Consider the following 23,426-nt stretch of genomic DNA (forward strand, 5'->3'; position numbering starts at 1 on the left):
CGAATTGCTATCAACAACGTCGACGACAATTGCAAAATCTGAATTTGCAATAACAAAACAGGCAAAAGCACTTGGGCGCGTTCTATTCGACCAGGTCTGTCGTCAATTAAATCTACTTGAGGCCGATTATTTTGGTTTGGAGTACCAGGAGATATCTACACACACCAAATATTGGCTAGACCTCGAGAAACCCCTAAATCGACAAGTTGGTCTGTCGCTTATTGATCCAGTGCTGCGTTTCTGCGTTAAATTCTACACTCCTGACCCAGCACAACTGGAAGAAGAGTACACGAGGTAAGTGGACCCTCCCATCCAAAAGTTCATTGTTCTATCGAACAAGGACTAAGTATGTATCGCATCGTACATATAGTTGGCCATTTAAATATGCATTCGTCTACACTATGCATAACTACATTCTGTTCTCACCAACGCGAAATCTCTTTTTAGGTATCTCTTTTGTTTGCAAATTAAACGGGACTTGGCCAACGGTAATTTGCAGTGCAATGACAATACCGCAGCTCTAATGGCCAGTTACATAGTGCAGGCATCATGTGGCGATTATGTGCCTGAGGATTATCCTGATCACACCTATTTGTCGTCGTATCGTTTTGTACCTCATCAGGATGCTACCATGCAGCGGAAAATCATGGAGAATCACAAGAAGCATGTGTAGGTGCAATTTATTTCAAGTGGCGAGGTATTTGTGTTAGTTAAATGTCAATTTGAATATCAACTACCATTGAAGGAGTGAAGAAAATGACGCATTATGTAGACTTTTGTCCCATTGAATATATGTAAATATGCATATCTAAGGATTTGTGGATATTGCTGTCTGTTGGATAAGCATTTTTGAAATTTACATTTTTTTTTAAATAAGTTAAAAATTTTTAAATATGTATGTAAGGTTCTTAATCATTTTTAAAGACTAGTCCGGAAGAATAGGAGGAAGGATAAGTTTTATTCATACTAAAGAGATGTGTAACAAAATATGATCCAAAAAATTATTTTTAAAATTCTAATTATTTTTGGATAATAAAAAAGACGGTATTAGTTAATTTTTAATGGGGAAAAAATTAATCAACTCATTTTAAAAAAATTATATAAAAAATCAATTAATATAAAAAAATATTTTGGGAGAAGACATTCCTAAGCTCGTTTTCTCAACTGTGATTTTATGGAATTTTTTTTATTATTTACAAATTTATATTGTAAAAATATCTAGAAATGGTGGTATTTCTTTCCATATTCTTTTTATTTGTTGGAAATGTACAGAAAGGTTCAAATTGAAAACATAATCACCACCGAACGATGATGGTTTGAATTGTAGTAAGAAATTGAAGCAATCATCATTATATTTTGTTAGATTTTCATAAGTACTCCATCATTTATAAGAAATACTTCCTTTCTTCCTATATAATTTCATTTAATCAATGTTATAAATGTTTTTCTCAAAAATAATAGGGGACAGTCTCCTGCTGAAGCCGATTTGAATCTGCTGGAAACGGCTAGGCGGTGTGAACTATATGGAATGAAAATGCATGCAGCCAAGGATGTGGAGGGTGTGCCCTTGAATTTAGCAGTTGCTCATATGGGAATTGCTGTCTTCCAAAATATCACGCGCATTAATACCTTCTCCTGGGCGAAAATACGTAAGATATCATTTAAACGTAAACGGTTCCTGGTGAAGCTTCATCCCGAAGGATATGTAAGTTCTTATAAGAAACTATTTAATGCTATAATGCTGATTAACTTGTTCTTACTGATATCTGAAGGGGTATTACAAAGACACTGTGGAATTTTTCTTTGAGGGGCGCAATGAGTGCAAAAACTTTTGGAAGAAATGTGTAGAGAATCACGGATTCTTCCGTTGTGCAGCAGTGCAGAATCAGCCTAGACGAAAAGCTCGGGTGTTATCGCGTGGCAGCTCCTTCCGGTTGTACTATATATGTTATGAAATTATAACTGTTTCTAATTGATAATTTTTCCAATATTACAGGTATAGCGGCAAAACACAGAAACAGATCATCGAATTTGTTCGTGAAAACTATGTTAAACGACAAAACTTTCAAAGGTATGTCTAAAATATAATTGAGTTTTTTTTATTATTTAAGAACATTTTGAATCGAGTATGTAATTTTTATTTTGTATCAGAGAAGGAGGATCATTACGAACAATTACATTCTGAAATTTGAAGATATTTCGATTGAAGTTTACTATTTCGAAGTTCGTTGTGATCATAATGGTTCCTGATATCCGCAAAAAAGTTTTCTTTTTCAAAAAAATTGATAACCTATGTGTAATTGCATTCGACACTAAAGTGCAAAGGGAATTATTGTATAATACAATAAATATTATAATCCCTTAGTACTATTTTACTAATACTTCTAAGTGTGTTTCATTTGCTAAATTAATAATATAAAACCACTTATTTGTTGCTTATACTAATTCCATATCATTTCCATTAATATAAAATCATAAAACATACTGCATACTTCATTTATTTTAAGGTTATTTTACTTTGAAACACTTGATTTTCCCACTATCTATGTATTCGTATAGTTGCGGCTCGTATGTATGAAAAACGCTCATAATACGTAAACTCGGCTTACTATTCATTCGTATTTTACAGTTATTGTAACTCAAAATTTATAAATATTTAACTGTGTTGATCAACTTAAGCGAAGTTGCATCACTGAGTTTAATGTCAATAGAAAACTCAGAAAAGAGAAGAGGATTTTAAAGCGAATTGGTTGTAAAATAAAATAATGTGCTTAAAAATAAAATTTAACTACATAATGTATAAAAACGAGTTGAATTTTTGTTGAATCTCTTGTTTAAATAAAAATATTTCTTTTCAATTTTACAATAGTTTTGAAAACTTATTTCATTTGTATTCTGTGTATATAAATTGAATATTTTTCTTTCATGTTTTTGTATGTTGATTGGCAAACTAGTTACGGTTAATATTAATTTTACAGTATTATAAATTGACTCCCAAACTATCATATTCATACATATCATCTGAAATATTTATTTTTTATTTCTCAGTGAGTGCGTTATTGGATATAACTTAAGATCTAATTAAATCTACTAATTTTAGTCAATTTATCTGTTATGGTAATTGAATTTCTTTAGAAAAATTATTATTTTTATAACAATGCTAATTCATATATTTGTAAATATTTAATTTATCTTTGATTGGAGTAGTACCCATTTGGCGAAATCTTGCATAATAATACAATTATTTAATATATTACAATGATACAACCTTGAAATTTTTAAGCATGAGTCCAAACTAACTATTATTTTTTATGTTTAATATTGGAGCAAAATTAATGTACAACTATATTATGGGGTTAGGTGAGGTAAGATACATGGAAAAATTACATTTTTAAATATTTTTTTTGCCAATAAATTATTTTATTTTATAAAAGTTAATGCATACATACTAAAGCATCATTAAATGAGGTTTCGACTTGACTGAAACTTGAAATAAGCTTAATAATTTTAAAAGTAATGCCTATTTGTGTTGATCCAACACTTCCAACCGAAGCTCCTTCCGGTGACCATCGCTAATCCTGGCTCCTTCAACTCAAATCAATCGGACAAAAACAAAAAGTTTTTTAGTAGATAATATAGTGCCTAATCCTGGGAAATTCGTCTATAATCAGTCGGGCAAAAAATATTGTTTTATTAGTAGATAATCTGATGCCTGTTAAAGCTTTTTGTAATTGAAATTGTGACAATCCTGATCAGGCTGTATTAAGTTTTCCACAATGTTTGTAACACCCAGTGGGCCCTATAAAAATATATATAATTGATCATCATGACGATTTCAGTTGATTTAATCATGTCAGTTTGTCTGTCCGTATATACGCGAACTAGTCCATCAGTTTTTGAGATATCGATCAAAACGTTTGCGCACGTATTTTCTCTCCAAGAAGCTGTTCTTTATCGGAATCGCTATAGCATATAGCTGCAATACAAACTGAATGATCAACATCAAGTTCTTGATGGAAAACTGTTTTTATTTGGCGAGACATCTTTATGAAATTTGGCATGAGTTATTTTCTAGGACAATAATGTAAAATTCGAAGAAATGGTTCAAATTGAATCTCTATAGCATATGTCTGCCATATTATTATTTTTGTTTTTTATTGTCTTTGTATCTATATAACCTCGACTGGCCTCGTATTTCTAATTAAAGTACAATCAATCAATTACAAAATAATGAATAAACTCCATTTATTAAAACCTTCGAAAAGCTCACTTTTAAATTAGTAATTTTTTCGGAAATTATCTTTTTAGTGTTCAGCAAATATCTTCAATATGGTGCTTGTGAGCATTTTATTTAATCGTATTTTGGAATTAACTTTTCCGTATATTTAATATAAACGAATTCTCTTTTGCTGGAATTTGCATTAAATTAATCCTTATGATCCTTGAGATGATAAGAAAAATTCATAAAAAATATTTTGAAACCTTTTTATTTAATCTCATAACTGAATATTTTGGTATTTCTCGCTGTGTTATTTGAATAGTATAATATTAGATTTTCGTTTGATTTTATTTTTTTCGACTAATTACTATTTGCATGTTAATAAATGTGGAAATGTAGAATTTTATACTCAAGCTTGTAAGTGAATACATTTGTTGATATATTTTCTTTACTTAGTTAGATTTTTAATGTTGTAAACTATTTATTTTTATTTAACATGTACGCCTAGCTTTACGCGTTACTGGATTGTAAATAGACCTTTATTTTAAAGTTATTATAAACTTAATGCGCTTGTGTACTTCTTTTTTGTGCTGTTACTTTTATCTTATCTTCATTTATGGAAACTAAAGTTTTATTTACTATGAATATGCCTAATGATTTCTGTTTACAAATTTTACGTGTGTAGAGTTAATTTTGTAATTTGTAGACAACTGGTTTATATCTACAAATGAACATTTTATTCTTTGTTTTATTTTTTTTATCTTAGTTATAGTTAGTCATTTCTTCTTTGTATTTAATTTTGTTGTTATTTGTTTTTTTATTTAATTTATTTGTTTAATTTTTTGTTAATAAGCGTTCTGTAGATTTCTTCATAAAATAGAAAAGATAATGAAACGTTCTTCAACTAAACAGTTATAAATGAAAATTAACAAAACACAAAATAAAAAGAGAAAGAATTTGAAACTTAATAAAAAACGCATTAAAATAAAATAAAAACATAAACGAGCATGCAAATAAAAACGTGGTATCCTCTTGTCTTTTCTTTTGCTGCAGGTCACAGTCATTCCGGCAAGGGCCTTTGAATGCTAGTAGCCGAAGTCAGTCGCATACGTATGTGAACTCCAGCATTTCAGCCAATCCCCTTCTCCCAATTGACACTGGTTTGTATTGTTTTAAGATTTTGTGTTTTTCATTTAATATTTTTCTGTTTGTTTCTTTAGTAATATATGTATGTATTAGATATTCGCAAGTGACATTTGCTATTTAATGTTATCATATTATATTGAGAAACTTAGTTTATATTGTATATAAATGAATAATTCCCATTTTATGTTTTTTTCTTCCATCTTTGTTGCGCATTGAAGCGGACTGGGATTATCGCAATCAATGCACCGCCTCGACGACGCTTTCTCTGACGAAGAAGGCAGCGGATACCTTGGATCGCCGACAAGACAATCCTACAGACCACACGCGTTCTCAAGTAAAAAAATTGTTTTTTCTTAATTCAATAACAACAATTTATTTGTGTCCTTGATGTGCGTCCAGGTCACAGCAGCCCAGGTGGAGATCTATCAGACGAAGAATTATGCTCCGGAATCGCCAACATTGGCGGAGGAACAACAACACCACTCGGCAGCGGCTATGGACCAAATGAATTCGAACCGCTCTGTCTCTCCTCAGGGTCCGGGGTCGTGGACTTCGCTCAATCACAACAGTCAGCAACACAGCAATATACGCGCCCAAGATCAGGCTCGTGCGCATCAAGGAGATCACAATTTAGGTGAGTCCAACATATCAAAATATATTAGAGCAGACGAGTTCTCAGTTGCAGTATTTAATTTTTTTTATATTATTGAATAAGTTAAAACTATATTTACCTAGCGATTTATTTTACTATTTAGTATTGATTATTATATATTTGTTGTGAGTTGAATTCATTTGATATTTTGGTCCTTCATACCACAAATTATGTGCTCAAATTTTTATTGGATCCAATAATCTCGAACTGAAGTGCAATGTGCAATTGGAAAGATTCGACAAAAAAGAAAAAGAAAGTTTTCTTCAGTCTGCAATTTAATCATGCCCAAAACAGTTATACAATATAGTTTTGGTATTTTATCAGAAGTCAGCAATTGTTTCTTCTTTATATTTTATTCTATATACCTGTGTTGATACCCTGATTTCAAATACATTTACTAGAAAAGAAGTGTTTGTGCATGGATATTAATTTCGTGATTTTCGGTTACATATTTATGGTTTGTATTGATATCTTTGAAAATATATCTTGGAATTGCATTGCCTAACTGTATATTTCTTCAAAATTTCGTTGTACTCTGCGGAATGCGGCGTGTTGGTATAGGTCTGAGCCACTTGTCCCACTTATACAGCAGCAGCACCCCTCGTCGAGTCTCAGTGGCATCTCAAGCGTATGTCCCTGTGTCGCCGCAGCTCATGCACACCAACACCAGCAACAGCAACACCATCAACACTATCACAACCAACACAGTGGGTCTGTCGGTGGATCTCAGCAGCTCTATGGAGTTGGAACAGGAGGAGGATTTGGAGGAGGAGGAGGAGGAATTAGTCGAGGAGGAAGCGGATTCGGACTTGACAGCATCTACAACCAATCGGGAGAGTATGGTATCAGCGGCACCGGGCCCTGCCCTTCATCAGCAGCTTCGGTCACAGGAGTCCCAATCGCAAACTGTCACCCCAGTCCATTATAGCAGTACCAATTATTCGATGTCTAAACAGTGTTTGCTTAATAATAATAACTCAACTGAAACTGAAACAGATAACATTATATACACCGACATAAACGATATTGGGCATTATAAATATCCTGACTTTACGAGTATTACCCCCAAACCCGAAAATAAAATATCCAATTCCGAAAATTTAAATCTGAATGATCGTAACGACATTTATGCGACCGTTAATCGCAAAACTAAATCCAAATCACGTGAGAAACACTTTAGTGATGAGTTTATTGATGAATCCATATTACAGTATACACGAGCTAAACAAATGGGCATGACGGATATGCAAGAGCAAAACGGTCATTTCGAACCTGAACGCGGGTTTTCGAGTCTTAATTATCAATATCACAATGACTTAAACCATCCGTCTGACTCGTCTTCGTCATATTTCGGAACTGGGTTCGGTACTAAACGCTATGCGACCGCAGAGCGTGCTAAACTAACTCATTCCGAAAACTATCTTACACCGTCAATGGACTCACAGAGCTCTGTGTCGGGCATAGGAGGTGTAACGACACGACGACATACGCACTCACTGCCTCGCAACTCCGAACTATCCGGTGTAGACTCTGTGGATTCCTATGACAGTCACTACATCACTCATCATGCTCACTCGATTGGCAATTTGCGTCCCAACACAAATATTACTAACAGTTATTTAATATTCAACGATAGTAAGCCGGTCAGCTCTGCTGAGGAGCGCAGCACCGCCGGTTCACCATTGAATCGTTTTAAAACTTCGTCGGAAAAACTCGAATTTGAAATATCTTCCGGCAACTTGTACTCTACAAGCCAGTATAATAAGGAGGCATATGATGGGGAGAACATTTACGACCAAGTTGAGAAGGAGTCCTGGTTGAAGAGTAGTTCTTGCAAAGATCTATATGATTTTTCTTCGTTTTATGAAAGCGAAAAGTCCAAGCCAATGACTGCTTTCGACAAGGAGTTCCTCTCGTTTAATCGTATTGACTCTCCCGTTACCCGTTACGATGATTCGAGACATTCATTGTATATTACCAAAAACCATTCAATTGATGCCACTCAAGACTTTTCCCCATTGCCCAACTCAAAAGTATATTCCTCTAGTTATCCAGGCAGTACATATAATACTCAAGATCACCAGCACAAGCGTGCTTACGGACATCAAGTTGACTATGGTGGTTCCCAAGACGATATTTCACAGGATAGTTATGAGCTCCTTGAAAAATATGACATTGACTTTTTCAGTGGTCATCGCCGATCAGATGATCATATGCGATCATGCTCGCTTGATTCAGGTAACTACATACCGAGTGATGATGAGTCAATTTCGGAACAACATAAATATCGTTCTGCTATGGATGTCAAATGTAAGTCCGCTGTTGATATCATGAATGAAATTTGGGACTCTGAAGATCCGCGCTACTTGCCACGTGAGAAGTTATGCGTGAAGTCAGATGGTAGCTTTTATAAAAAGGTCAAAGAGGCTCTTTCTCGCACTTCTAGTCAAGAGAGTCGGAGTGAAGTTTTTGAGACGAAAATGTCGCGTAGTTCAGACTCCAGCAAAAAATCGCGGGACAGTTTGTATCACACCGACAGCAAAAAGTCGCGTGAGACAACCAAGAGTAAGACGTCAGTGGCATCTAGTCAAGACTCAAAAGAATCATTGATAGGAGACTGTTTCGGTCGCAACTATGAGATGCCAACCACCACGGGAAAAAAGCTAAAGCATTTAAATAAAAAGGATCAATATGAAAAATATCAGCAATCTAGTCAAGAATCAAAGAGTGATTACTACGATGCCGTGGAAGGTGTCGAAACTGATAGTCTCTGCGGACGGCCAAAAGTAAAAAGCCATGATTGTTTATTGTCTGACACACACAGCTCGACTGCAAACAGCTCGTTTTACGACAGCCGTGACACATATTCAACGTTTCCGAGCAATAAGTCACACAAAACATCCAAAGTACATTCGATCAGTCTCCAAAATGTAGAAATTGAGAGGAATACTAAATCATTTGGAAGCAAATCACCAGATGCAGCTTCGACACCAGCATCAGGTAAGAAATGCAAAGAAAAAGAAATTCAGACCAACGACTCTATTGATCAGACTGCACCAATTAAAAAAGTTGACTCCCAGTCGTCGAAAATTTCTGCGTTCCGGCGACGTTCAGACAGTGAGAATATTTTCAGCTTCGATCAGGATCGCATTGAATGCATTCAGAATTATACCAAACAGTGGGAAGTACAAGGCAAAGAAGAAAAGACCAAACAGAGCCCAGAGTACCCCCTAACACCAGAACTAGTGTCAGAATTCGAAAAACAACAAGCGCGTGCTGCTAAGCAAAAAGTAACTCGTAAAGAGGAGTTGATGGCTAAAACCCATTTTGAAGAGTACAATCCGATTATGGCTCCTCTTAACTATTCACATGCTACAGTGGAACGCACTAAAAGTGATCCCAATTCATTAGCGAATCGCGCTCGTCTTGGTAGCAACTCTCGTCGTCATGTGTTGATGCATCAGAAGTCCATAGACTTAACTCCAGCCGATTCTAGTGATGAAGATTATATTTACAAGCAAATACCGAGTGCTCCACCGCTTTGCAAGGCACATGGTAATTTTGAGATTCCAAAGTGTTTCGATGTGCCCCCAGTTTTGCCGGATATTCCAAAAACCGGTTTTGAATTGCCAAAGAGTTTCTTCAGAGAGTATGACAGACGTTTTCCAAAAGTCTTGAAAGATGACATTCCATACGTTTTACATAAGCGCCATATTATGAATGGCACAGCTCCTTCACTTGGTGAAAAGAAACATACAAAACCAAAATCGCCGAAATCACCAAAGTCCCCAAAATCGCCAAAATCTCCAAAATCACCAAAGACGGAAGCTACAAAAGCTGTGACTTCGACTAGTCAGGTCGCTGACTTTCTACCGGACATATTGGACAGCTTGCTGCCAGCAGAAACTAAAGAGTTTCTATTTACCCAAAACATTGATCTCTCTAAAGTAGATCCCATAACTTTGGAAGTTAATAAGTCCATACCGACTATCGAATTATCTTCACCTAAGCGGGATATTACTAAACAAATGGATCCATCTTTGTTGGAGAAACTAAATAAAAAACTCAGTCAAATAGAAAGTGATTCCGCAACTTCATCTCGAACCGAAAGTATACAGCAACAAAAGAATAAACTTGAGCAAAAACAAATAGAACTTATACAGAATCTGCGGAAAGAACTACAAGCCAATACTAGGAAAGTGGTAAAGCCCCGTATAATACCAAAAACAAAAATATCCAATAAGCCCAAGAAAGCCAAAACTCGCATAACATCATTCTCCTCCGACGATGAAAGTTTGGATTCAGACGATGTTTTTGGTTCGGCTGAAGCCATACCCGCTAGACTTGAGTTTTCACCTCCTCAGTCACGTAAAGAAATAGAACCAATATTGCGCATTGAACAGAGCCGTTTGATATCCGCTGCATGGGGTCGTGGACAGACTATGAGCTCAACTGAAATTGAGGGATCACCGCCACAATGCCGTCGGCTTGCTGAACTGGAAAGTCGTTACCATACACAAAAACTTGATCCACAATATGCCAATACCACAGAATTAAGACGAATTTCTGAGAGATCGATTTCCATTCCGTCCTCGGAAGACGAGCCACTGCACATTCCAACCAGACGTATGGACGAGTGCACTAACGATTATCAACGCAACGAAAATATTCCGTCGCCAATATTAGAACACGCCGAATTTTTCCGCAGTAACGATGATATTTACGAAACTTGTCAAGAGGAAAAAATAACGGAATCAGATATTGATTATACTCTTAAGAAGAAATCATCACCACGTACTGAAATGCCAAAATCAAAAGCTAAATTTATTGAAGAAATCATAGATTCTTCAATAGTTATGCGATCTAAAGGTCATGCACCGATTCTTTTCGCACATGCCCGTCTAAATTTGTCCGAAGGTTCGGTATCACTTCAGCGACAAAAAGCTACGCAAGAGTCACCAACAACCGAGAGGCGTACCAAGAGCCTAGATACTCCAGTCATATCACTACACCGACTTCCACCTATGAACGCATTTTCGTCTAAAGATGATACAGTTGGATTTGAGGAGGAAGCTGAAATATTGGAAGAAAAGTCACTGGAACGAGGAAGTGGTGTTCAGCAAGATGATGATACTGCTGACAGCATACACTCTTGCGCGGGCTCTATACCGACACAAACGAGTTATCATACTGCAGGAAAAGATTCTTTACTGAATACAGTATCCATTGATGAGGAAGAGATACAGTTGTTAAATCAGTTAAAGTTTATTGAGAAAATTGCATTGCAAGGTGTTAAAATAAAAGCAAAGAAAAAGTCGAAGATGAGACTTAGAAGTGGAGATCACTTAATATTGGATATACCTAAGTACCGTTTCACTGACTGGTCGCCCTATAGCTCAGCCAATAGTTCTCGAAAAACTTCTCCGGGTGTTTCGCGAGCTAGTAGTATCGAAAGTACTGGTAAAGGTAAATTTAAAATTGGACCAAAGTCTCCAGAGAGTACAAAATTAAAAGCGGGAACATCGCGAAGTCGTCCAGAATCTCGACGTACCAGTGTAGACGATAGTAAGGTAAAAGATGGAAAAGGAAAAAAATCAAGTCCAAAAGAACGTCCTCGTTCCATTGAAGCTCGTCGCCTGAGCAAGGATAAAAGCAAGTCTCAAGAGGAAACAGAAGCAGATATTGCTAAACGAAAAGAACGACAACAAAAATTATATGAGTCTGCCATGAAACAGACCATAACTATGCTTAGCCCTGTTAAAGATTCACTGCCACCATTCCCAGCCCCTGAAGATAAAATCTCAGTTAAGACGGATGGAGATAAAATTATAATAGAAACAGAGTTTAAGAGCAAGGCTGAAGATCACGTTTTAATAGCGAAATCTCCACGAAAGTTGGACACGTCGTTAGTAAAATTTAGTCGCAGCTTCGATGAAGGACGTAGCCCAGACAAGTTAGACAAAGCCAATCGCAGCTTCGAAGATCGTAATAAATCTTTCGAAGAATCTGAAAAATCAGACGTACCGGATGACATGGTAATTAAGTCACCTAAGAAAATTGCCAAAAGCCAAGAGATTAAACAAAAAATTGAAGGAAGTGTTGTGCATAAAAAAATTGATAGTAAGTCTAGTAGTTTGGAAAAACCTTCTGAACATCATTATTTGGGAACTGATATAAAGGCAAAAAGCCTTGATGATAAAAAACCGGCACCAACTGCAGAACCAAAGAAAGTTGATGAAAAATCTACCACACGAAGTGCTATAGGTGATCGGCGCATGTTTGCACATCAGTACAATGTTCACGAGGATATAGATATGCAAGCAGTTATTTCGGAAAGGCGATCATTAGAAATACTAAAGAGATCTTTGCCATCCGAAGATACAAAAGAAAGTGAAGGTACATATAGCCGTAAACCATCCACGGCAGAGAGCTTGGATTCATTTGTGTCAGCGGATGATAGTCATTCGCCAGCAAGCAAATCTCCAGTTCCACCAGAAGTTTATCCACATCGCGTACCAACAATTGAATGCGAAGAACCGTCTATTGAAGAAGATGATAACTCGGGAGAATGTCGTCATTTAAAAGTGTCTCGTCAAGATACTAACCGATTAAGCTTGGATCGTAGTCGTAGCGATGAGACAGGCTCGTGGATTACTGTTGAGTGTGATGAATTCGTTGGTTCGGATACTTCTGATAATGAACCTCGTACATTGGAGCCAGATCGTAATATACTGGAGACACAAGCAACCTTGGAGGATGCTATTCCGCTGGAATATTCCAATTGTGCTACACCAACATCCGATTTAAATATTTTAGTAACTCCACCAAATACGAGTCCATTGATCGAGAAATCTGTTTTAGAAACTTTTGAAAAACAAGCTGAAACATCCGAAACTAAGAAGAAACATAGCTTAGAGAAGCAAAGCGACAAATCTAAAAGTTCTGATTCGTGGACAAGTGGGGAAAAAGATGTTAGTCCTCATCGTGGTGAACATCATCATGATTGGAGTCTATCTGTAAGTGGTGGGAAGGAGAAAAGTTCTATGGACGAAGAGTCCAGTGTAAGCTGTTCCATCGCAAGACCTTTGGGAATTTCCCAAGATTTTGGAGATATTGAAGAAAAGAAATGTCTAGAACTTAAACAAAGAATGTTAAAATTAGAAGTAGGTAATGAGGGCGAAGTAGGAGAAACACATATTCCGACTAAAACAAGTCCTACCGGTGGTTCAAATGAAACCACCCCAACCAACGAGCCAAAAATTATAGTAAAGAAACCAACAACCCCAACTTTAGAGAAACAAAGTCCAATAGATTTGGGCATAAGCACTGAAAGCTTTTTGGATCCAATTGATGAAAAACTAACAAAACTTCTTCAACGAAATGAAGATAGTGAATCTAGTTCTGGTGCCTCGAAAAAACCACCCAAAATCGAAAAACCTGCACGTACTAACGTCGGCAAAAAACTGGCGGTAGTCAAAACGGATGGTGGTGATAAGACTGGAAAATCGGGAAGTAGTTCACAGGAATCAAAGTCAAGTTTTGACTCGAAAGGATCTTTAAGTGTAGAATCTCGTGGATCCTTTGAAACCGAAAGTAGTTCTGGATCAATGGGCGCGGCACATCGTAGAGGAGAATTAGTACAGAAAGAGCAACAATCAACATGGAAGCCGTTTCCTATAGAAAGCTCTGGCAGCTCTAGTACAGATGACCCTTGGCATCACGTTGAAACGGATGGTTATGAGCGATACGATGCCAACAATCCTTTACGTGATTCTTCTGACAGCGATTTAAAAGAGGTATCACCAGATGACCAAAAGGAAAGTGACACCAGTTTTCAAGATGAATTAAATGATTTCCCAACTACATTTGGGTATCCTTCAATGACAAGCTCTTTAAGTGGAATCGGAGTAAACCCAACGGATATAATTGGTTATACTACCGGTTTTACATTGGGAAGAACATTATCTCGGATATCTGAACGTAGTACAGCTTCAGAAAAATCTAGTATGGAAGACGATGTTAGTAAGGCATCTACTCATTCTGTAAGTATGCGAGATGAATCTGTTGGTTCTACAGATCACCAACCAAGTTTAAGCTCAGATTCTCGAAGCAATACCAATTTGGCTTATATATCAGATGCTGATCGACGTACATCGGCCGAGATGCCAGAAATTCCTTGTGACTCTGCAACTGGCGATAGGCTCTCTAGTATTGGCAGCTTTAACGAACCGAAATCTCCGATTGTTGTGACCGGACGCTTTTCTGTCACTCAAGTCGAAGAGCAACAAGGCGATGATGTAGACAGACACACCCTTATGTGTCTTTCAAATGCAGGAAGTCAAGATTCAGAAGATTGGCCACTTCCCGAAATACCCTTCGATCATGTACCAGTAAAACCAGTAGAATCTATCTATCAAATGCCAGATCTGGATAAACCTGTGCCGAAAACATTTTGTTGGAAAGCCAGTAAATCATTTCAATCGCAAGATTCGCAAGACTGGCCTTCCCCACCACCAAGTGCTATGGAACCTCCATTAATAATTGAAGATATTGAAACATATTATGCCACGGAGGCACAAAGTGCTGATCAAGTAATGGTAGAGTCTTTCACAGCAACCGATAAGACAGATGATGACATGCAATCACAAGCCGATGATAGGCTCTCCAATGAAGACTTCCCAATTACTCCTCCTGATGTGGCGAAAGTTTTACCTTATGAGGATACGGCTTATTTAATGTCGGCAGCATTTGAAGATAAAGATTTCGGTAATGAGGATACTCAACATGACACTCCAACATGTCTAAGTTCAACCTTGAGTGCGGCGTCTTGCCTCTCGTCTTCATTTAATGTAACTTGTTCATCCTCCCAAAAATCAACACAAATCTCTCCTATTAGAAAAGATTCTAGTCCCGATTCGGTAATCATATCCCAACCAACACGCTCACCAACCATCCGAAGTCCAATTTCCGAAGATGAGGTTTTATCAAGTGATGATGTGTTTATGCCCGGTACTGTAAAAATTCAATTACCAACAGACGAAAATCGTGCAACCGAATATTTGCGAAAGTTGTCTCGAGGTTCAAATAACTCTGATACCTCTATTGATGATATTTTATCAACATCTGGAACATTTATGGAAGACCAGACCACCGTACGACGTAATTATGAATCACGTCTCAGTACAGGTTCTTGTAAACGGTGTAGCCATTCTAGTCATTCCGAAGAGGAAACAAGTTCAATTGGAACTGATTTAGACGGCACGGTGCGTATGGGTTTACAACAGAAGAAATGTACACATAGCTCTCATTCGGAAGACACATCGATTGGATTGAGCATTTCTGAGTGGTCAACGGGCACCAACACAGTCCGCCAATACGCGAATCTCTCTGGGTCAGATAGTCTCTCGGCAGTGTCAACCCAATCATGTGCGAAAAGTGAGAAGTCAAATCATACAAAATCTAGTATGAGCTCAATAAACAAATCGGCCGAAAGCTTGAATGAACAAAGTGGAAGTTTTTCGAAAGGACTTTCTGGTGATAATGGTTCATCTGATGGTATGCGCTATGATATACTATCAAACTCTGAAACAGAAAAAATGTCTGAAGCCACTTCGGCGACAAAAAGCGACGACACTACACTGACCCTTACAGAGATGGCTCAAACAATGACTGAGTGGTCTACGTCAAGCAGCCGCACTTTGGTGGGGCCTCAACCTGGAGAAAACCCTCAGGATCCAAGAAGCGGAAGAAGAGGCAGCTACATAGACTATGTACCACTGAAACAGCCGCGAGGAATTTCTAAAAAGTCTCCCAGTGAAGAGTTGCGTACTGCTATTCCGCAAGTACACCGTAGGAGTGCAAGTAATGGCAATAATGGTCGCACTACTTTAGATGAAACGGGACAAAAAGGTTCCACTCCGAAATTAGGTGACCACGGACGACAGAATTCATTATCTCGTTTAATAAAATTGGAAGAGAAAGAAGTTGCTACAGAGCATACAAGTGCTGCGCGAAAACGACGTTCACTGGAAATGATGTCAAAGCTGTACCAAAGTCAGGATATATCTTCAGAAAGTGAAGCTCCTTTCGTAGAGCGATTATATTCTCCTAGTGAGAAGCTAACAGAGCGTTATCAAAGTCAGGAATTCGTTCCGTTGCATGGAGCCACAGCGCAAGCTCAACAAATAAACACTACAATTCAAAAGTCAAAAGCTTCACCGTCACCGATAAAACCAAGAGCACCGCAGCCCCCCACAAAACCAAAGCCACAAGTAACACGGCCATTAATGCAAGCCTTGTTAAAGCATATGAAAGCAGTTAGTAAAGCCGAGGAAACTTCCGCTTCAGCTTCCATATCTGAGGCATCGACATCGTCGCAAGTAAGTTCTTCCAAGAAGGCTCCTCCGCCACCTATACCAAATATACCACCCATTACGTCACCAAACGATTTACCACGAACTCATTCAGTAGGTCAACTTCCTGATAAGCCACTCGCGAAGCATCATAGCTATGATGATAAAACCATGTCTAAATCACAAATACGAGAATACAAAACCAACAAACTTCGACAATCAAACTCTTTTCATGAGCACATGTTGTCGAAGTCGCAGCAATCTTCCCAAGAATCAATGCCACCGCGTATTGACGAGGAGTCGTCGATTGGCGGAGAGGGTAACGGTGTATCGTCAGCTACCACAACAGTCACCAATTACAGTGAAAATACCACAAGTACAGAAACGTCGTCTCCTATGTTACCGCAGCGGGCAGAAAAGCTAGTTAAATGCTCACCATATTATTCAAGCAGCTTGAGCTCAGAATCGCCCCCAAATCAATTGGTACAAAAACCACCACGAAAAAGTTCAATTACACGGAATACCATGATTAAGAGTCCACCAAGCGGCAATGACACTGATAGTTCTATGGACATACGAACACAAGATCCAAAACTGCGTAACAAAGGATACCGTCGAAAACGACAAGTACCGACCAAAAGAATGCGTTCGACGGAGCGTGCTTTAATAGAACAAGAGAGCTCCGAATGCTCAGAAGGTTATTTACCAGAAATCGACTCTGGTAGTTCCGATCCCTCATACCGACCAGAAGATCAGTATTTAGAATTTGACGAAGAATTAGAACACGAGCAAGAAACCGACGAGTACGATGATTACCCTCAATATTCTGGCGCTGCTTACGCAACGTCCAGCAAGTTTGAAAGTTTGGACATGACGGATAATGTAGATGAAATGGGCTTTCCACGATACGACCGTTTGAGTCACATAACCAATCCAATGTATCACACACAATTAATGCAACCACTGACAAGCCAGAATGGGGCGACGAAACCCGCCCCAGCCAATCATCCAATGCCACCGCCAAATGGCCAACCGGTGAAACCAGCGCGTACCAAAAAACGTCAGCTAAAGCGTGAGGAATCAGTTACAAGTGAAGCTACTGTAGAAAAGCTGGAAACAACGCTTAAGCCAGAGCAAACCCACATTCGACCATTCCTCACTCCTGAGGACAGTGAAGTTGAGAGCAAAGATGGCCTCTCAGATGACTTTGCGAATTCAAGCGAGGAAAGCAGTGGGTTTGCACAGGCAACTGGTACGATAAGACGCATCACTGACGGCACATATACGCAATACGGCGGCGATATCGAGTTACCGTACCCAGACTTTCTTTCAGACTATGAGAATGAACCAATTGAGTATGAACGCTATGCATGTGGTTTGGATATACGCGTTGACCCGCCGCCAAAGTTTGACGATTCGGATAATTTAAGCGACCACTAATGGAATATATCCACACAATGAAGTTTTGAGTTTGAGTTGAGCTCTAAACTGATGGTATATGAAACAACATGGCACTAGTGTAAACGTGCTCTTACGTAGTTGAAATAAATATATGTATGTATACATATGTAGAAGGCATTGTAATCAAAACTTATTGGTAGTAGCAAATGTAAAGGGCAACGCATCCTTAAATAAGCGTTAGCGCGTTTGAAGTTTAGCAAAGTTGTTACACAAACAAAAGTCGATCTTGAACTTGTTTATAAAAAATTGACTAATACTCTCCAAATCATCTTATATTCAATTGAGACTGATTTATGGTGTGAACTGCTGCAGCCATTTTGCTTTCGACAAATCCCCATAAAGTTTATAAATATTAACACGAAATAATTTTAACTAACTAACGAGCGAAAAATAAAATTTTAATTAAATTCCTTATTTGCCTGATTTTAAAATGGCCAAACTTTTTTAACTACAACAACATAATCGTACATAATGTAGAAGTTTTGCGAAAACGCTAGTAGTCTGTAAGATGAAAAGTAAAAAAATAGTTTAAAACGAAAACAAAAACAAAAGCATACAAAAATCATGAACATCTGTTGTAAGTTAAAGGTTGAGATTATCTAAAGCTTGCTAAAAGCAACAAATATAATATAATCGTATTAAAAATGTTACATTTTAATGCACTGTTTACTCATCGAATAATTCTGAATCAAAGAAGCAAACTTGAAGACATTTAAAATAGCTAAATATATAAAGCAACTTAACTGCACACACTACACACACACACAAACAGAACCTTAAAAGAACATTGCTAATATACATACATATGTATATGTATTATCGATTAAGAGGTCAAGTATTGAAAAATAATGAAACGATGGTAATTTATTTGAGATCACATACATTGCTACTATCTTTAACATAGTATGACGCTACCAGATTATGAAGACGAGTTTGGGATACGAAATGTTCTATTATAAATCAGATTTCATATGTTGTTTGACAAAAATCTGCAACTTGATTATCTCAATGCTGAATTATTTCTATTGGCAATGGTTTGCGGTCGATTGGACTCGTTTTGGCAATTACGGTGCGTCCGAGCTACGCAGTAATTACAGCAGTACAGCAAGTGTGTTGCATATTTGCTGGTCCTCTGCTGATGTGCAGACAAAAATTTAGTGCTGCCGATTTTTTGCACAAATTGCGCCAGTTACAGAAGAACGTTATGCTATTGCAAGTGTTGCCAAAATTCGCGCAGAACGTGAACACTGCTGTCGTGATTGCCAACAATTTTTTATGTTTTTATTTTATTCAATTATTTCTAATAAATTTTAAACATTCTAATTGGTAAATGGTTGAATCAGCTAAACCTTCTTCGTGAAAGTTTATACCATTGTATCATAAATCAAAAAATTATCGGAAGCAATATTTACTCGAGCTTAACAGTAATAATCATTCGGAAAATTCGTAAAATATTTCGCACGTGCCTACATTTTATGCATTTGAATTTTAGAGGGTCACATGCATCCGCATGCCTTAGAAAATTGTTATATTTTAATATGAGGTCGAAAAACTGCGTCACCATCGCTGATCAGCTGTTCAGTACATAACAGATTTTTATTTAAATGTTAGAAGATGAACAAATACATTTTTCAAATTTAGCACTGGTACCGCTTACTTCTTCTGCCAAAGAGACACATTTAAAAAAATTCTTCATATCTGACCGTCACCGAAGTTATAGCAATTTAAGAGGTAAATTGGTTCGAAAGACGCGCGTTATTATTACATTATACAATGAGGTCAGTTTGATACGCAAATTCCTATTAGAATGTTCAGAAGAAGTTTTTTTTTTTATTTTTCACACCCTTTATATTATTGTAAACCAAGTTTTATTTGTCATAAACTTTGGATCTCGTCAGTCTTTCAGCTAATAAAAGTTGTGCTGACAAAAATACTTACCAAAAACTTTCAGTTAAAATTGAATTATTAATAAAAACGGAGAGTGATAAATAAATAAGAAATATAAGAAACTGCCACGAAATCCCACAGCTTTTCATCCAAGAATAAAAAGGAAAGCACACAATTTGTACTTATCTTCTAATCGGTATTACGCGCACACACACATAGAAGCGACAAAAGTTTTGGGATTTTTCTGGAAATCATCAAAAGTTTGGGATGTTGGTCAATCAAAGTATGAAAAAATACTCACTTTACAAGTATACATATATGTATATATGTGTCTTTATGTACATATAAATGCATATGTCTGGTGCCAAATTAATAATATTACACTAATTACAAGTTATTAGTGGAGTGCCAAGTTTTTTGTCTGATTTGTTTTTAATAGAAAATGAATTTATTGAAATGTGCTTTTACATACCTTAATCAAATACATAATAAAGTGCTTCCTAGTAAATTAGAAACATTGAAAGCAAATAAGATATTAAGAACTACTGCAACCTACTTTTAAACGTTCGATTATTTTATATGTTCGTTTCTTTAAGTTTAGAATATATAGTATATAAGAAAATAAAAGTTTATTAGATCTTACCTTGTATGTGATATAATAAACAACTAGAGCCACTACTCTGGTGTCGTCGTTGTTGTTGGTTGTTTCCATAAAATTTAAATTCAACATACCTAGGTTGATTAGTGCATTGAAAATAGCCGCAACTGGTGCCATAAATTGAAAACTTTTTGCTATATTATTTAACTCTGCCTGAGGCACAAAAACTATATTTTGTTGTCTTCGGTGAACCATTGCCCAACGGCAACATTTCAAACCTCTACAAGCAATATTGATTATTTAATAGTCGAAAAGCTAATTAGAAAGTGGATATAATCATTTATACTTCATGTGTCTGTTCTACCTTGTTCGTTGTTTACCGCGCTTTACTGTGTTTTCTACAGAATTCTAAGTGGGCTGCTAATAAAGTATCAACAGAAATACATTTTGCAGTCAAAGACATTTTTTCACAGTTTTTTCTAAATTCTAGGGCCCATTTTTGCGTCTTTTTCAGAGAGTAATTTGTGTATCTCACTTATTCAGAAGTTGGCAGGAAAAAAATCCGGCTGACTTTGTGAAATTTTCAAATTGGCAATTGGCTCACCACTAATGTCAACACTGAAGCTTATATAAAAAGGGTACAACAGAAAATATGATTAAAATTTGTGTTTTGATTTTTAATACTTTTAATCGCTAAAACAGTAGTTTAAAAATATATTATCTCTTAGGCAGGACCTTTTGGAAATTTAACTCATTTATGTTCTACATTTTTCGCTTTAGAGATTGGAAAAGTTTAGAATTCATTCTGGCAGTAACACAAAAAAAACTAATTTTTGTCCTCCAAACCTTACTAAACTTGTTTTTGATTTTACAAAAAAATATTATGATATTTTTAAACAAAATGGCTCAAACCATGAAACAAGAATATAGAACACAGAATTTTAATCTAAATAAAACTTGCTGGTGAAGTATCGAGGTATGATTTAGACTTTACATAATTTTTACGCGAAATGGCGGTTGGAAACACAAATGTCCATTTTTTTACCGCAAAAAATTAAATGAATGAAACAGAAAAAAATCTTACGTAGTTTCCTAGATAATAAATAAAGCTAAATTTTAAAATGGACCCACATAATAGTCTCCGTGTACCCCGTTTGCAAAGGGTTTCGATAAAAACGTGTTTAGAGGTTTACGTTGAAGTTGAATGATTCAAAAACTTCGACGCTACAGCAAATTGGATAGAGATTTTTTCACTGCTAACCGAAACCTAATGTGTTAAGTCAAAAAATAAGTTTCCAATGATTTAAAAGCCCTTTACTGGTTTATCTCCTTACAAGAATCTTTATACACCTTATGGTGTATCTTTTAAAAGTGATGACCATGAAATATGATTTGTTTACAGATGAGTTATTTGAGAGTATATTTTGTAATATTATATGCCTTAAAATAAAAGAACATACCACTAAGTTAGCTAAAAACAAAAAATTGTGGTCGAAGCTTTGGAATTTATCTTTTAAATTTTTAAAGTGCTAAGTTTATGGAAGTTTCAGTTTCTGTTTTTTGGAAGTATATGTTTGTTGAATGGGAACCACTTGTGGAAATTTCTAATTCTTACTTCCATTCTGCGTAGATATAGGTATGTTATATGCATAAATGTTATATGAAACCGTTTTTACTTAATATTTAATGGTTATACCCATCTGTATGTTTGTAAATTTAATATGATAGTTTTAAACTGATGGACGGATATCAAAATTTCTAATCAAAATCGTTGAATTCATTTGAATGTGCCAAATTTTATGATCTGTTGTCAATATCTACCGCATAAGTATTCCATGTAGGAGTGTTTTGTTGTTCGTAGTTTTAAAGTGATGCCACATACATGTGCTAAATTCTGGAATATATTAAAACAGAAATGAGAAATCCCAAAAATATATGCAGAATTTAAAGAAATTAGGTTAAGTGAAGGCACAAGTACTTAAGGATGGCAATGATGATGAAATAGAAAGTCAGTTATGCATTTAAGCGTATTAAGTAAAACAAAGCACACTCACACACTACACATAAAGACAAGGCTTTAATTCAGTCGATTGATAATTGAAATTTTAAATTTGTCAAATTTTTGCTTAAAACTTCTTATTGCGGACTTGGCTGCGAATATTCATTGTGGTTATATTTTGACTAAACAGAACTTGGGAATTCTCCATCTTTGCAGAACATATTTCCAATAATCGACTGGGCAAAACAAAATTACATGTACCACAAACATACACACATAATATAGCTAATGTCATGAATTATTAAATGAAACTCATAACACTTTCAAATTCAAAACAAAAAATGTTACAAACTTAATAACAATTCCATTAAAGATTACATAAAATAAATAAAGAAATTCAATAATCGATTTTTGTTTTAATTCTTCTCTATAACGGTAGGGTATTTAAGTTAGTCAAAATCCTAAGAAAGTCTCGAAAACTCCGATAAGATTTCAGCGGGATTTTAACGCCACAGCAAACCATTCAAATTGCTTTAAACTTTTAATAATTCCACGAAAAACATACTATGGTGTAAACATGACATTATGCAGTTGTTTTGAATTGATTTTCCAGCATTTTGTATTATAATTTAAGTTAGTACGTGTTGCGAAGCATATTAATCTTGCTCAAGAATGTTGGAAACAGAGATGACGACAGTTTCGTTCCGTTATATCTTTTGAATTGCGTTTCAAGAATGAATAGGGGGTCTGGTGTAGACAGAAACATGGAAAAAATACAATTGTTAATAATTTGTTTACAAAAGTAAAAATAAAGCATCTCTAAATAAGGTTTCGACTGGACTTGATAAAAATTTGAAAAAAAAAATCTAATTTTAAAAGTAATGGCTGTTTTGGTAGATCGATAGAATAAATAAAATAGTTATATAGATGACACTTATATGAAAACGCTATGAATGCGCATACGAAATTTCGTCTTCCCTAGCTTGGGTTTCCGGAATATCTTCCTTGGTGAATGGATCGAAACCAATGGTTTCATCATAAATTGTAATTTTGCTGGAAGCTTAGATTTAGCTATAGCTTTAGCTTAGAATTAAAAAATAAATAAATATGGC

General features: G+C 36.1%; 1 protein-coding gene across 5 annotated transcripts in view; it reads left to right on the top strand.

Annotated features, from left to right (window-relative positions):
- LOC120770574 (FERM, ARHGEF and pleckstrin domain-containing protein 2) overlaps positions 1–23,426 on the top strand; it is a 71,092-nt gene that overhangs the window by 44,078 nt on the left and 3,588 nt on the right. For 4 of the 5 annotated variants that reach the window (XM_040098165.1, XM_040098183.1, XM_040098158.1 and 1 more), the window contains exons 3-10: positions 62–294; positions 448–669; positions 1,462–1,705; positions 1,773–1,933; positions 1,997–2,071; positions 5,273–5,379; positions 5,584–5,699; positions 5,765–5,999. In XM_040098165.1, the coding sequence (XP_039954099.1) occupies positions 62–294; positions 448–669; positions 1,462–1,705; positions 1,773–1,933; positions 1,997–2,071; positions 5,273–5,379; positions 5,584–5,699; positions 5,765–5,999 (1,393 nt within the window). Of the gene's footprint in view, positions 1–61; positions 295–447; positions 670–1,461; positions 1,706–1,772; positions 1,934–1,996; positions 2,072–5,272; positions 5,380–5,583; positions 5,700–5,764; positions 6,000–6,578; positions 22,336–23,426 lie in introns of those variants that run through there. The other variant, XM_040098192.1, reaches the window with a different exon arrangement.

This window comes from Bactrocera tryoni, chromosome 1 (assembly GCF_016617805.1).
Source record: "Bactrocera tryoni isolate S06 chromosome 1, CSIRO_BtryS06_freeze2, whole genome shotgun sequence".
In the NCBI taxonomy this organism is placed as follows: domain Eukaryota; kingdom Metazoa; phylum Arthropoda; class Insecta; order Diptera; family Tephritidae; genus Bactrocera; species Bactrocera tryoni.